The sequence below is a fragment of the Gastrolobium bilobum genome, unplaced genomic scaffold (assembly GCF_033153095.1).
Source record: "Gastrolobium bilobum isolate Gb01-03AN ecotype WA unplaced genomic scaffold, APGP_CSIRO_Gbil_v1 utg109246, whole genome shotgun sequence".
NCBI lineage: Eukaryota > Viridiplantae > Streptophyta > Magnoliopsida > Fabales > Fabaceae > Gastrolobium > Gastrolobium bilobum.
In genome coordinates this window covers 16,060-32,901 of record NW_026898142.1, presented here as the reverse complement: position 1 = coordinate 32,901, position 16,842 = coordinate 16,060, and the positions used below count along the sequence as shown (strand labels likewise).

Genomic DNA, 16,842 nt, shown 5'->3' with positions numbered 1-16,842 from the left:
TGATGACTAAGAAAAGATCGCTTTTTATCTCGGAAAAAGCGAATTATTGCTACAATGTGATGCCCTTTGGATTAAAAAATTCAGCGGTCACTTATCAAAGAATGATGAACAGGGTCTTTGAAGATCAGTTGGGAAAGAATATATAAGTCTATATTGATGATGTGATAGTAAAATCATTGGAGCTTATTGCATATATAGGCGATTTGGAGCAGACCTTTGAAAAGCTGAGAAAATATAATATTCGGCTAAACCCGGCTAAATGTGCCTTCAGGGTCCCTACTGGGAAGTAGGGGTGGTAAACGAGCCAGGGGCCTTTGGCTCGGCTCGTAAAGGCCTGAGCTCGTTTAATAAAACCTCGTGTTGGAACCAGGCTTGGACTTGTATAAAAGCTCGTTTAATAAAAAGGCCTCAGGATCTGATTCAGAAGCTCAGCCTTAGAGCCTTCCAAGCTAGCCTAGTATATAAATATTTATTTATACTTTTTATACTACTTGTAATAATTCTCTCTCATCAATTTATTTCACCCCATTTTATTGATTTAACATACTTTTTGAATGATTTTGTTCTATATTACGCTATTTGGATATATATTGAATTTATGTATATTTATGGAATTACTAGTGTTGTTCTATATTATCCTTCATCCTCCTTCACACAAACAAACCCACAAAAACTCATTCGTTCCACTGTGCACTGCTCGTTTGTGTCAATTTATTTTTTATTTTATTTATTTTAATTTTATTTTTGTTGGCACTTTTTTTATAATGGGCTAAGATAATATAACCTGTTATCTACCTTCTCTCACTTTAATTTTTTTTATTTACTGTAGACTTTGTAAATTTTTGCTGCACATTGGAAGCTAAGGTTTCTATATGAAAATTGAGTTTTTGTGGAATTCTGTTCTCTTATTTTTATTCTTTAACATGCTAACAGGCTAAGACAGGCTTCACACAAGCTTTTATTTTTTGTAAATAAACCAGGCCACAGGCCAATATTATATTCGTAACAGGTAACATGCTAAGGCCAGTCGGACACGTTTAAATACAGGCTTGGCCCGTTAAGATCAAAGCTCGGCTTGGCTCGGCTCGGCCCGTTAACACCCCTACTGGGAAGTTCCTGGGTTTTATGTTAACCCAACGAGGTATTGAGGCAAACCCAAATAAATGTAAAGTCGTGTTGGATGTGCAAGAACCAAGGAGCAAGAAAGAAATCCAACAATTAACAGGAAGATTGGCTTCCTTTAAAAAACCCAAATAAATGTAAAGTCGTGCTGGATATGCTACCACAATCAGCTGAAAACGGCATTACCTTTCTTTAAGTTAATAAGGAAGGAGATGCAGTATGGATGGAGCCCGGAATGTGAAACAGCATTCCAGGAAATAAAAAAATAGTTGGCTACACCTCCGGTCTTGTCAAAGCCGAGGCCAGGAGAAACATTAATAATGTATTTATTTGTGGTAGAGACAACAGTCAGTGCCGCTCTGATACGAGAAGGTAAAGAAGGACAACAACCGATTTATTGCACAAGTCGGTCTTTGTAAGGAGCTAAGCTTAGATGCCAAAAATTGGAAAAAGTGGCATTTGCCTTGCTGATTTCGCTTAGAAGACTTAGAGCTTATTTCTAGAGTCATAAGGTGGTGGTAAGAACAGATCTGTCTATCAGGCAAATCCTTCACAAGCCAGACTTGGCAGGGTGAATGATGAACTGGGCGATTGAATTGTCTGAATTTGACATTTTCTTTGAAGCACGCAAAGCCATCAAATCACAGGCATTAGTTGATTTTTTAGAGAGCTTACCTCGGCTTACGGTGAAGATGCGCAGAGCCAAGATGTTTAAAGCATTTATGTGGACGATTCGTCCAACACAAAAGGAAGCAGAGCCGGGATAATTATTGAAAGTTCGGAGGGGATTTCGATATAATACTCCCTGCAATTAAATTTTCAAACATAAAATAATCAGACTGAGTATGATACCTTTATAGCCGGGTTACATCAAGCAAAGGAACTTGGAGCACAGAAAATACACATGTTCAGTGATTCCTAGTTAGTCACTTCTCAGATTAAGGGTAGCTATCAAACCAAAGGGCCACTCATGACTAGCTATTTGAACACAGCCCGACAATTGATGGCTGAGTTTGAAAAGGTTGACGTAAGCCACATACCGAGATGTGAGAATAGTATAGCCGACATTCTGTCAAAGCTGGCAAGCACTAAGGGCATAGGAAATCATAGAACAATGATAGAGCAAAATATTCCAGAACCGACATGTATAATGATCATCACGACCACTGAAGATTAGAGAACCCTGCTGTTGGAATACTTGGAGAAAGGAATACTGCCTTCACAAAAAGAAGAAGCAAGGAAATTAGTCCGAGATGCAGCCTTTTATACTCTGGTTGAGGGGAAACTCTACAAAAAAGGATTATATTCACCCCTACTGAAATGCCTGGACTCGGATAGAGTAGAATATATGTTGTCTGAAATCCATGAAGGGATCAATGGTCAACATATCAGGGGCAAAACATTAGCTCAGAAAGCACTACAGGCTGGTTATTTTTGGCCTTCGGTGAATGAAGATGCTAAGGAACATGTAAAGAAATGTGAGCAATGTTCAAAGCAGGGAAAAAATTGAATGGCTCCACTAGAAGAGCTTAGTATCATTACTGCTCCTTGGTCGTTCTTTAAATGGGAAATGGATATCCTAGGTCCGTTTCTGGCATCTGAATGAGAGTTGCGATGGCTGATCGTATCCGTTGACTATTTTATGAAATGGATAGAAGTTGAACCATTCGCTACCATCACCTCAAATAGAATGCAAAGGTTCTTTGAAAGAAACCTAATTTGCAGGTTTGGTATCCTAGCAGAAATAATGACAGATAATGGAACTTAGTTTGCAAATAGGAATTTTCAAGAATTGATGACAAATTTACATATCCAACATCACTTTGCTTCTGTAGAACACCCACAATCAAATGGTCAAGCGGCGGCAAATAAAATGATTGTAGATGGATTACGAGAAAGGCTAGAAGGTGTTGTAAAAGGAAAATGGGTGGAAGAATTGTACTACATTCTTTAGGGGTATAGGACAACCACCCAAACTTCAACAAAAGAAACACCTTTAGATTGGCCTATGGAAGTGAAGTTATAATGCCAGTGGAGTTAGGAGAGCCATCTTGGAGGAGAGTAAAAGCTCTCTCTATCAGAGAAAGAGGACAATGAAAAGATGGCAGTTGAACTAGAATTGATTAATGAATCCAGATTATTGCACACTATCGAGATATGTCGACAAAATGGTTAATTGCAAACCGATATAATAAAAAAGTGAAATCCCGGTCATTTGAAATAAATGATTTGGTACTGAGATGAGCGGATATTGGAGGACAAAATGCAGGAGAAGGAAAGTTACCCCAAAATGGAAAGGTCCATATTGAGGGAAAGGAAAGCTTGACAAAGGAGCATACACACTAGAGACCTTGGATGGAAAGAAAATCAAGAACATGGAATGCAGATAAGTTAAAGAATTACTACAGTTGAAGATGTTTCCAATTGTAATTCCAAAGTTAGCTATGATTAAGCTACGTAAAGAATTCTCAATTATCAGTAAAAAAGAGAAGTTGCTCTTTATGTCTATAATTCGAATTAAATGAAACAGAGGTACTGGAACCCGCCTGATAAAGCGATAAACCCACATAATGAATGGGTTATTGCCAAATTTGGCAGGAGCTTCTAGCCGAGGCACTAAAATAAATCGAGGTATTGGAACCCGCCTGATAAGATGATAAACTCAGATCATAGATGGGTTATCATAAAATCAAGCAGTGGCTTCTAGCCGAGGTACGAAAAACAAGGGGACGCCCTTGAAATCCAAATGTTGTTAAAAACAACATAAAATACAAGCAGTGATAAAAGAAATCAGGCTTAAAAGAGGAAAATTATGATGACTCTGATCAAGTCAACATATTACCAAAAAACCAAAGACCACCGAGTCGAATCCAACTGGGTTGGCAATAGCAAAATTCGTGTAAAAAACACCGGGTTAAATAAAACCAGGTTGGACAATCCAAAATTCGCATAAAAAACCATCGGGGTTAAATAAAGCCGGGTTCGCAATAATGAAATTTGCGTGAAAAACCACCGGGTCAAGTAAAGCCGAGTTCGCAATAATGAAATTTGCGTGAAAAACCACCGAGTTAAATGGAACTGGGTTGGTAATAGCAAATTTCGCATTAAAAGGCCTTGGCTAAGTCATAAAACTTTGCTGAATCAAGTAGGGTAAATCACTAAAGGAAGTCGGCAGGATAATAGTGCACAAGAAAAAGAAAAGCGCTTAAAAATCGAGAAGAAACTCGGCGATATCCATTACAAAAAAAATGTCATCCCGGCACATCAGTCAAGGTTGTTTGAAGAAGGATTTACTTCCACGTTGAGACTTGGAGTAGTAACCTGGGTAGCATCATCTTCATCAGCATCACCAGTGCCTACATCTCCCACATCCCAGTTATCAATAAAAGACGGAGGTATGAATATCCCATTACTGATATAACTAAAATGATGGAGCTTATCAATATTAAAAGCCACACCGGGATTAAAATGTTTTAGCTGATTGATAGCATTATCAAAGGCAACTTTCGCACATTTCTCTAGTGCGGCTTCACTAAGATCATAATCAGACTGTAAAGTTTGCAGTTTGGTTTGTAACTCTCTCTTTTCAGTAAAAAGGGAATCTAAAGCAGATTCTTTTTCAAGAAGAATAACTGACTTCTTCTTGATTGAGTCAACAATAATATCCTTCTCGGCTTCAACACCAAGAGAGCTAGCCACAAATTGCAAATCGGCCTTGGACTGATTTAAATTCTCTTATAGCCCGGGAGACGCTTCAGCAAGTTTTTGTCGTTCTTCCAAAGCTTTATTTCAATCAACACGAATTGCATCCAACTCGGCCTGTAATTCTGAATGTTTGCCAAGAAGAATATAATAAGGCTTCGACAAAGATGCCGCCTTAAATGAATAGATCTCAGCCTTCTGAAGTTCCTCCATCTCTGTCTTATTTGGAATATCGATGCCATGAAAAGATGGTGGAGGATGAGTCACGCCACGTAGCTCCGTGGGAACTCCAGTGTCCCAAAGAGCACTTCTTCTTAAACCTATTGGCAGGGGTGGCACACGTATCCTCATATCTACAATAATCACGAATTTGGAAGGTGCATGACTAGAAATGTTAGAGGGATCAGATGCGGGGTTGCCAGATTCAGTTCTTGGGGGATTTCCTATGGTTAAGTCCAGCACCGAGGTAGAAGCATCAGCAACCTTCTGTTTCTTAGCCTTGGAGGAATCAACACGAGCAGTAGCTTTCCTCCTAGCAGAAAGGATGTAATCTGGCTCAGACATCTGTGAACCTGAGGAATGATGAAAGAAAAGTTAAAACAATAGAATGAAGCATAAAAATAATGAATGAAAGCTAAACAGCGAATATCATACTCAAAGACTTGTTAGGACCTGTTAACGCTTGGGAGACAAGGGAAGCAGCGCTCACATGACCATGTGAGTTCACATGGTCTAATAAAGTATCGGCAATAACTTTGTCTTCTTGGGAGAGTTTCAGCTTAAAGGCATATAAATCAAGAAGATGGTGTTATTGGGTCCATTATAAGGGAAATTTCCTCTTTGTTCCATCTTCAGAGAGGAATCAAGGTCGTTCACCCACTTCAACAACTACTTTAAAAAAGGAACCTTTGAAATCTTTAAAAGAATCACTAAAAGCAGAAAATAACTTTTTAGAAGGCTTGCAGGCTTGACCTCGGATGCTGGTCCATCCCTTTAGCTCGGGAGCTTCGGACCCAGTACAGGGAGTATATACATGAAAAAAGTAAAGAAAAAAAGGAACGGAGCAGTGTAGTTTCAAAGACGTGCATAATTGGTCAAAAGAAACAATATATGCCCACCCATTGGGATGTATTTGGCTGGGTGCACGGTAGAGATGGTTTAATAAATGGATTTGGAAATTAGAAAAAGGAAAACAGATGCCAACCTTGATCACTAAGTCTAGATAGAAGAAAAAAGAAAGGGGCTCTTCTGGGTTTCTCCTTGAATAGACCGGTTCATCCTCGGCAGGGGGAATACATTAAAACCTAAAGGCTTACCAATAGGAAGCTTGGATATTTCCTCAGCTTTCACGTCTGATTTGAAACTCAAAACGTCCAAGGTCACCCAAGGATATTGGTCTACGAGATCAGTGTTGGGAAGAATAGAACCCTGCTCGGAGGAGACTATTTCAGGGTTGGATCCTATCTCGGTAGAAGTTATCCTGGCATCTAATTTTGTAGAAGATGACTCTATAAGAACCTAGAACAACAAGAAGGAAGATTAAAACAAGAAATGCATATACCTGAACTAAATAAACTACTACTGGAAGGACTTGAAGAGTTAGTTGACATATCAATAGAAACTGTAAGGTCATGAGGAGTAAGATTCCAAGCCGGAGTACTTTGTTGATGGGTGCAACTACCTAATGTGAAGTGTCATGGCATCATTACCTCTTTCAATGAACTGAGCACTAAGATAGACACAATTATAATAAGGATCTGAAGTTTGCGTAACAGGTGTAGAATGGGACAGTGGTTTGGTGGTAGTTTGAGTCTCAGAACCGTAAAAAGAAGATGGTGAATGAGATGGTATGGATGGTGGTTTAGATAAGTTAGAAGCAGGGGTGCTCCCATGACCGCGACCTAGATTCGAACCTCGACCCCCGTTGGAAGGAGACCGAGACAAGGATTTTTTTTACTACTACCTCCTCGATATCCCCCCTAGTAATGCAGCTTGTGTTTCCTCTTCGGTCCAAGGTCTCCCAAAGATCCAATACCTCAGACTCGGAGAAAGACTTGGAATGAATATCTCTTCATCCTGATCTATTTCATCACTTCGACTAAAGCCACGAGGACAAGTTGGCCTCCCTCGTCCACCAGAACTTCCCCCACTCATACTATTATTTAATGGAAAAAGGAAAGCAGAAATGGGTCATGTACAGAAACCCAGATTTAACAGATTCAAGTAAAACCAGAAAAAAAAATGCAGTAGAAGAGCCTAAAAGATACATATGGCAGGTAGCACAAGTAATGAGTCCCAAGGAAAAAAAAAAGAGAAATCATATGGAAATAACATATACAAGTTGCAGACAGAGCACATAAAGCATATAAGTTGGAGAATTATCAATATACCTGGTAATGAGGATAAAGAAAGATAGTGAGAACGAGCAAAAGTCGCGCATGTTCAAAAGAATGCACCATAATGAAGCGAATTTGTGGAGCAGATGAAGAGAAATGTGTTGGATATTTGTTATACCTCAATTGTCTAATTGATTTAAAATATGTTTTGATGATTACAATCAATTTAATGTTAATTTAATTGATAATATTTTATTGTCTTGAAATTACTAATGAGGTGATTGTTTGAGATTTTAGAATAATATTTATTCTTAATTGAAATAGTATTCAATATAATTGAAGATTGAAGAAGATATGGAAGATATCATGAAGAGAGAGAAAAGCATGGGATCAAGTAAAATTTAGGATATATTTTATCTTTTAGATGTCATATAGGAGAAATAAAATATTGTTTGCCAAAGATTTGATTAGGATTGCATTGCATAATAAAATAAGATATTTAAGGTTTACATATTTTTTATTTGAAAAAAATCAGAAATCTTATTTTTGAAAATTTCATTTAAAATTTCATTCCAGGGTAAAAGATTTCTGGTTAGATTTTGAAAAATATTTCAAATTCAAATATTATACTTTTTGGGCTTTTAGGAGAGAGAAAATGTTATTATTATAAGGGGAATTGTTTTCTTATGCTACATAAGATAAAAACACTTTCCTACACTCACATATAAAGAAATGAGACTAATTTATTTATTTTCTCTTTCCTATATTTTCTCTCATCTCTCCTCTAGATGTGTGTATAAGAAACTTTTGTTATCTTATGTAAAATAAGAAAATAATTTCCCTTATTATAAATAGGGCTCATTGCATATTACTTCATAAGGGAGAAAATACAAGAAAGAAAAGAGAGAATTAGATTTTCAAGATTAGGATTCTTTCTTGTGCATCAATTGAATAGTTTTCTCAAGAACAATCATTCATACATTCATCTTTTGGCAGAGTGAATATTTCTCCATTGGATTCAGATTACCTATATGCTTGAGGAAAAGAAGCATTGAGGTAAATCATTTAATTGTAAATTTCTTCTTGACCTTTTTGAAGGTCTTTACTAGAAAAGTTGGATACCAGTTCTTGTGCTGAAAAACTGGGATACCAGCATATCTCTTTTTCTTGGAAACAGATAGTGACTTGAGAACCCTTGTGTGATAGGGTTTCAGAATCCTAAAGGGTTAGGATTTCATACTGGGAAACTAAGATACCAAGTGAGAATTTGTGTAAGAGGTAGACTAGAAAACTAGGATACTAGAGAACTCCTTGTGCACAAGTTTCATAGTGGAGTTGCCCATCGAATTTCAATATTCGATTTTAGGGCCCATGGTTTTTCTTCTCTTTTGGGTTTTTCACGTAAAATCTATAATGTCAATATCTCTCTATCTTTATTTTGATTTATTGCTTTGAGTTAATTTTTAATTAGCAAATTATTTTTGTAAAACTCAATTCACCTCCTCTCTTGAGTTCATCCGGGACCTACAAAATGGATATGAAATAAGCGGAACAAGCCAAAAGTCAGAAACTTAAACGACTCAAAACTGCGAAATGAAAAGGCAGGGGAAAATTGGTAAAACAATGCTATAGACATGACGGTTAAAGGACGTAACTGACAATTTGCATTTAATGCATGTGGCGTGGAGGGGAAGACAATGCATGGTAAATGAATGAAAATATGCCATGTGTAGGGTAGTTTACTTCGAAGAAGTAACATCTACAACAACAGTCTGAAAATGAAGTTGAGAAAATACCGATGTATCTCAGCTATTCGGAATGAAACAAGGCATGTATATGCCATGGTTGGAAAACCTATCCGGCTAAAAAAAAATAAAAAAAAATAGAAAGAACCCGAATAAAAGAGTTCCTCTTCAAAGCAGAACAGATATAAGTAATGAATGTATACATCCCGGTACTTTGGTCAACCAAGTCACCGGGTTGGAGGCAACACGCATGGCAACACACATGTTCAGATAACCAACTGAAGTATGCACCCCGGTACATTGATCAACCAAGATACCCGGTTAGGGGGAAACTGTTATGGACCTGTGTAAGGCCCATAGGTTCAGATGGCCCATCAGAAATAATCATTTTCCAGCTAAGCAAGGAGTCAGCTGAGTCTACTCAGCAGGAATCCAAATTAGTCAAACCCTAAGGGCCTGTTTGGAGCACCTGATAAAAAGATAGGATAAGATAACTTATCATATCCTACTTTTATCTCTTGTTTGGTGGGTCAATAGGATATGATTAGTTTATCCTATTGTCTCATTTTATCCTATCTAATACATGATTTCTTATCCTATGGGGGGAGCTGGGTTAAGATTCAACATGATAAGATACCAATATTGGATACGCAATATATCCCCACGCTACCCAATATATCCCTACGCTACCCAATATATTTTTATTTATTGCATTATATTTTGTTTTTTTCTTTTTTCTTTCTCCTTCTACATAATCTTATAAGATTGCTAATCAGGTGCTCATCAAACACAAGACATGATATAGGCTTATCAGTCCCATATCATACCCTTATCAGCCTCATATCAGATCCTACAATTATCCTATCATGTCCACCAAACGATCCCTAAAGGTAAACTCTATTAGTCATAGACTAGACATCTCTGTCATATAGAGACAACACTTTCCTTTATTTGTCTTAGTTTTCTCTTTATGTTGCCTTTCATTGGGCCTTCTAGAATAAAGACCCCTTATATGAGTTAATAATGACGATAAATTTGGATTTGGATTAAAAAATAGGGAAAGTAATCGATAATTTTTTTTATGGGGAATAAATGATTTTAAAACAAACTATACGAATTTCTTAAAAACTAAAAACAAAACCATCTATTCAATTCAAATGCTCACATTTTAAAGAAAACTATGACGTTGCGGTTAACGGAAAAAATGTTATGAAAATATGAGATTGCATGCAAATAGTTAAATTTATAAATGTAAACATGCTCTGATTTCTACTTCCGTCTACAGAAAAAATTGTATAAATGTCCAATAATATGTTAACTAATAAGTACTCTTATTTCCAAAAAAAAGAACTAATAAGTACTCATATATAAAATAAGGGAAAAATATTTCCTCAACAACATAAAATAAAATTATCTATGGCAATTCCAAAATAATAATATTTTGAGATTTAGAATGCCAGAATAATATTATTTTGAGATTTAGAATTTTTTTATGATATTTTAATAATTTTACTTTTATTTTATTTCATATAATTTTATTAAAATATCCTATATTTTTTTTTCTTAAACCGCTTAAAAACGACTTTATTTTGAAATTATAGGGAATAACAATCGAAGTGGGGTATTAACAGTTGAGTAAGACGACGAAGCTAAAAAATGTTTACGCGTATATTTAACTAATATTTTAATAACGGGTGTAAGAGCTGTAACTAATATTTTAATATCGATAACGGCTGAGAAGCCATAAACCTGCAAGAATTTTAAATCAATTATTGACTTTAATTTTTTTTTAAAAAGGAAAAAGATTATTTCTATTATGTAAAATAAATTGGACCCCATGCACCGGCACAGTTTTTTTTTTTTGGAAACCTCATCGGCAACGGCAGAAAATTAATTGCACAGAATCCATCCCTTTCGTTAGTGGACCAAAAAAAGAAGTTTGTGTTTCAAGTTGGAAACAATGAGATTACTCGTTCAGATATGAAATAATCCAATATTTAATGCATGACTCCATCACGCTCCAAACACTGGCTACCTACACGAATTTAATCTAACACACTTAAGCATGACAGGTTGATTATTACCCTTGTTGGTTTTTTCTTAAACTCTTAAGAGATCCAAATTCATAGTCATGTATGGTTCAAAATGTTAAGGCACCAAAATCATGAAAAAAAAATTAATTACTCAAGTGTTCATGAAATTAAGAGAGAAGTTATGGTAGTGTTATAGGTAATTATTTAAAGATTAATTGTTATATACTTATTAGTAAATAGTTTAATTAATGAATATTAAATTTTGTAATAAATATAACTATCAAAAAGACTATCTAACAATTTTACTGCACATTGATACCCATTAAAAAATGATGACTTTAATATTCACATTGATTAGCAGCAATTCATGAGTAGTTAATGCTTTTGTTTTGGAAGAATGAGATACAAGGGAAGAATTTATATGTGGGGATGGGTCCATCATTGTAAGACGAGCCAGTGACGAGCACCGTAACGCTTGGCTAGGGTCCTGAACATCTTAAAAGTAGTGCCAAAATCAAGTGGAAGAATTTATTTTTCTCTCCATTTTTTGTGTCAAATGGCTCTATTTATAAGACACACCACCCAAAACATGTCATGCACTCGCTCTTTCTTTCTCTCTCTCTTTTCTCTTGGGTTTCACTTCACGCTTTTACCTCTTTGATGTGAGTTATCTTTCAGACTTCAGTTAGGAAAAATGAGTACTGCAGATATTGCTCGAACCGTTGTTGGTATCATTGGTGGGTCAATTTATTTAGTCAACTTCGATTTCAAATAGAATATCAAACGTGCTTTCCTGAAGTTGAATCTCTTGGAAGATTTTAAGTTTTTAACTTTCTTGTGCTATTTTTAAAATTGTTTTCCTAATTTTTCTTTTTTCACTTTTATCTATTTGAGTTATCAATTTTCACATTTTTTTTCTTGCTTTCAGGGAACATCATCTCAGGCTGTATGTTCTTGTCCCCCGTGTAAGCTTCATCTCTTTCTTAATTTTCTCTATTTTAGGGAAATTAACTCAGTGGTTCTTCTTATACTTTTTTTTTTTCATATTTTTTCTTTCTCTTTTCTCTTTCCTATAATGCCGAAAGCAGATTAAATAGATAGCAGTTGGAAATCGTGTAACATTTATTATTAGGTTACAATGACTTTGAGGTTAAAAGAAATTTATTATCATATTTATTATATATATTTTATATAAATTTAATTTAATTGGTTAGCACCGATCGAATCAATAACCTAATAGAGTTTAATAATATCGATTCCATCACCATTAATTGAAATAGTAAATAATTTAATTTTCTTAATTAGACATTTAACACGAAAAGTTAAAAAATAGACTTGTAATAATCACCTTCAGTAAATAACTTCATCCGAGCTTGAACTGAATTAGTAGAAAAATTGAAAAATTAGAAAAAGTAATAATATGCACCGAGCCACCGACTCTGTATTTATTTATTTAGATTATTCATTTATCAAACAATAAAAATCCTTCCTAAATACATTGATAATCACTAAACTTGATTTTAAATTAGTCAACTTGTTTTATTGTATTTTTTTATTATAGTGTTTTTATAAGAGGTGACAAAACTCATTTAATCCGTTGGATTGACCTGTTTAACCCGCCACAAGTAGCAGATTGGGTTGATATTCTAAATTCGTCAACTTGTTTTAACTTTTAAGTCACCCTACATAAGAGTAGATCAAAATGGGTTCAACCTATTAGGTCAATTGTTTTTTATCGTCAAGTTGTATGTTATTTGTCATGTTAAGCTTTTGTAATATCCAAAAAATTTATCTTCATACTCCCTTAGAAAAAAAACCCTTTATTTATAGTAAGCAAAAATGAGTTTCTATAGATTGAGTAACTGATTATTAACAAACATTTAGGCTTGAGATTTGAAAAAAATCAGGGAGAGCATGAAATGAAATGAAATTATATTATAAAATTCATAAAATATTATTTATTTTTAAATTTTTAAACTTTTGAACTGATTGACTTGCCTACTCGCCATAAAATGGGGTGGATTATATTTCTAATCCACTTTCAAGAGGCGGGCCATCCCACCTTTAATTTCAGGTTATATACCTCGAACGTTAACCGTGTTACCTAAAAGATATGCTTTTTAATAATAATAATAATAATAATAATAAGGGATATGTTATTTTTTTTTCTTTTTTTTTTTCTGCTTAACTTTGCCTATCATTTTTCAAAAGGGTTGAGAATCTCAAGAGGAGAGAGAAAGATAAATGTTAGTTGAGATCTGACAGTATTGAATAATTGTAGGTAAAGATAGGCAGAAGAAAAGGCAAATAGAATAACTTATCCCTAGTAGGATACCAAAATAAAAAACTTATCCCTAATAGTAATAATAATAATAATATGGGAGAGATTAATTATACTTACACCCTCTTTTACTCACATACACTTTTATGGTTGTTGGATCAAAATCAAATTAACGGTGTAATTTCATTAAGTGAGCATTGTTAATTTGATTTTGATCCAACAACCATAAAAGTTCTTGTGAGGAAAAAGAGGATTGTTATTTGATTTTTATTCAACAATCATAAAAATGCCTGTGAGGGAAAAGAGGGTGTAAGTATAACCTCTCATATATTATTATTATTAAGAACCAGTGACCTAATTATTAATTTTTTTTAAATAAAGGAGTTACAAGTACCTTACTCTATTTGATAAATGTTAAGCTCATGATAAATCATATGTCCTAAGTTAAGCTACTTTTTCATAGTCAAACGTATTAATAATAATAATAATAATTACTACTCAATTAAGTAAAAAATAAAAATCTTGGCTTAATCAAAGCATGAAGCAAGCTAGCTTGGCTATTGTTTGTTCTTATCCTGAATTAGTATATGCGTTTGCCTTTATTAAAATTTGAATTAAAATATATACAGGCCAACATTTGTCCAAATATGGAAGAAAGGATCAGTGGAGCAGTACTCGGCAGTGCCATACTTAGCCACCCTCATAAACTGCATGGTTTGGACCCTGTACGGTCTACCCATGGTGCACCCACACAGCTTGCTTGTAGTGACCATAAATGGTGCAGGGTGTGTCATTGAGATAATATATATCACACTCTTCTTGATTTACTCTGACCGCAGGAAGAGGCTCAAGGTCCTCTTCTGGCTCCTCTTGGAACTTATTTTCATCAGCGCTCTAACCTTTGTCTCATTAACTCTTTTTCACACCACCAAGAAGCGCTCTGCCATTGTTGGAACTATATGCATGCTCTTCAATGTTACCATGTATGCTTCGCCCTTAGCCGTCATGGTTAGTAGTAATCTCATATCTCAAAATATATAATTTTTTTTTTTTTTTTTTTTTCATTGTTGAATTGCCACACATGTATGATGTTAATGTTTGGTTTGTGATGCATTATATATATTGGGGGTGCAGAAACTGGTGATCACGACCAAAAGCGTTGAGTATATGCCGTTTTACCTCTCTCTGGCTTCATTTGGTAATGGTGTGTCTTGGACCACTTATGCTTTCATCCCTTTTGACCCTTTCATCGCGGTAAGAAAACAACATATTATATAATCCCACTTTTCATGATTTTCTCTTTGCCTTAAACATATTGTACTTCGCTTAGTTGTTGTCATTTCTCATTTTGCCCAATTTCAAGTTTGATTTGAAGCAAAAACGTTTCTATTGCAATCAAGTCAAATGTAAAATATATATATATATATATATATATATATATATATATATATATGCTTAGTTGCTAACACAAATCAAGGAGATGTGGAGAGAAACTGAGTTCAATTTTCTTTGAAGAGGGACGAGGAGTTAAACTCTGATTCGAAATTAGTCTCATAGCCGACTCAAAAAGTTAAAACCGAGGATACGTGAGGGGTGACTCGTTACTTAAGTGGCGGACTCATAAAATTATATTTATGTTTACACATTTATTGGCAGGAGTTCGACAGCAGTGCTCCCAAATTTTTTTGTTTAAAAGTTCTTGCCATGCACAGGATCCATGGAAGGGTATACGATAGATAGCCTTATTTTGCATTTGCAAAAGGTTAAATATAAGAATTGAACTCTGGACTCGCACCCGAACTCTGGGGAAGGACATAAGTACCGTAATCTTTGGACTCGCACCCGAACTCTGGATTAGTCCCATAGGCGGCTCAAAGAGTCGAACTCGTGGGGATACCGGGGGGTTCTGATTCGCCTCAAAGAGATAATTAGGATCAGTTTCCAAAAAATATATATATAAGAATTGAAAATGTGACTTTTAAGTACATGACCACAATACCAACCATTAAGATAAGAGAAAGTAACAACTTAGTAAATCTAAACTAAGTTAACTATACAACTCTAAAAGCAAAACAGATCAGTTTTTTAATAAAAAAAAGAAAGTTACTTTTACAAGTTAGTGTCTGCAGTTACCTATATGGACAATAGTGCAGGTCCGCCGTTGACTTCAATGATTTAATTGAAAAATATTATTAATGTTTTCATTTAAAACAAATACAAGAAGCTAAATGATAACTAAAAACGAGGTAAGTTGTGAGTGTTATACTTCATTGGAGTAAGATGTATTTTATTTTATCCTTTCTCTCGTGAGGGTAAGTGAATTAGAGTAACTTCTTGTTTGTTGTGCTAAATTGTCAGATACCAAATGGGATTGGGACAATGTTTTCAGTGGCACAACTAATTCTCTATGCAACCTACTATAATTCCACGAAGCAGCAGATAGCAGCAAGAAAAGGGGAAGTGAATCTATCAAAGGTGGTGGTTGGTAATAGTGTCCAAGAACCCACCAATAACAAGAACAATATCCGTTCTGCTTCCAATGGTCTTTGAGGTTCTTGCTAAATGATTAATGGTGAAACATGGATCATCCATGGATGCACTCGTCTACCCATTTCACTCTTCAGTCTCAAGTCTCATCTAATGATATTATTATTATTATTATTATTATTATTAGATTCAGATTATCCTATTTCTATTCAACTTTGTCAGTTGTTACCATCTTTTGTCAACATTTAAGCTTGACCTCTCATGGATTTTACTTCTGGGCTGAACTTTTATAAGTTACTTGTCAGCCCACAATAATTTTCACATTGAAATAAAATTTCAATATAGTTTAATTTAATTTCTCTTTTTTTTTTTTTAAAATGGTTTAATTTAATTTCTTATTTTGTCCTTATTTTGCGGGCAGAGATTTTGGGATGAGGCCGTAATTAAAAACTGCTATGGGGCAAATTTATACTAAACATTAGTGATATAAAGATTTGGGAGTTCAAATCATACGCGCTGGAGGAGCCCCTAGTGTGACAAAAGTGATTTTATATGTCTTCAATAATGTAGAGAAAAAGAAAATAAAAAATAAAAAATTCGACTTCTGGCGAAAGCATGAGTCACCGATGAGCTCAAAATTTTTGCAACGATTTTAAAACATAACCTTGTTGTAAGAAAAATAAAAAATGTAATTTTCAAATTCACCTTTAAAAAAATTAGACACTGCATAAATTAACTTTTTAGAATGTAAAAACTCCATATGAATTCATCTTTTGATTAATGTTAAATAAAAAATAGTGGCACAAATGTCGGCCATACACGTTAAATATTCAGAATAAAATTTTTTCTTTTCCGCAAAACTAATTAGTGTGCCACCAAATTTTTGAAGGACGAATATGAAGTTTTTTGTTTTATTTAAAAAAAACAGAGCGAGCAAATCTTCGAAATTTGGACTAAGTGAAGATTGAATAATCTAGAACGAAGTTAATTTGTTCCGTTGGTTATTCAATTGGTGTTTTCAGTGCAGAAATCGTCCTATGGTATTTGGTCATAACAAGACAAAGAATCAGAAGATACCCATGAAAAGTGGAATGCCAATAGCCAAGAATCAAAAAGTGAAGAGATGAATATTGACG

At 34.7% G+C, this 16,842-nt stretch overlaps 1 protein-coding gene across 1 annotated transcript; it reads left to right on the top strand.

Moving 5' to 3' along the window:
• Nucleotides 1-11,632: 11,632 nt before the first annotated feature.
• LOC133313188 (bidirectional sugar transporter SWEET4-like) lies at nt 11,633-15,769 on the top strand. The gene is made up of 5 exons (XM_061514521.1): nt 11,633-11,675; nt 11,867-11,903; nt 13,849-14,227; nt 14,354-14,473; nt 15,578-15,769. The coding sequence occupies exons 1-5, from the start codon at nt 11,633-11,635 to the stop codon at nt 15,767-15,769; spliced, it is 771 nt and encodes a 256-aa protein (XP_061370505.1).
• The last annotated feature ends 1,073 nt before the right edge of the window (nt 15,770-16,842 follow it).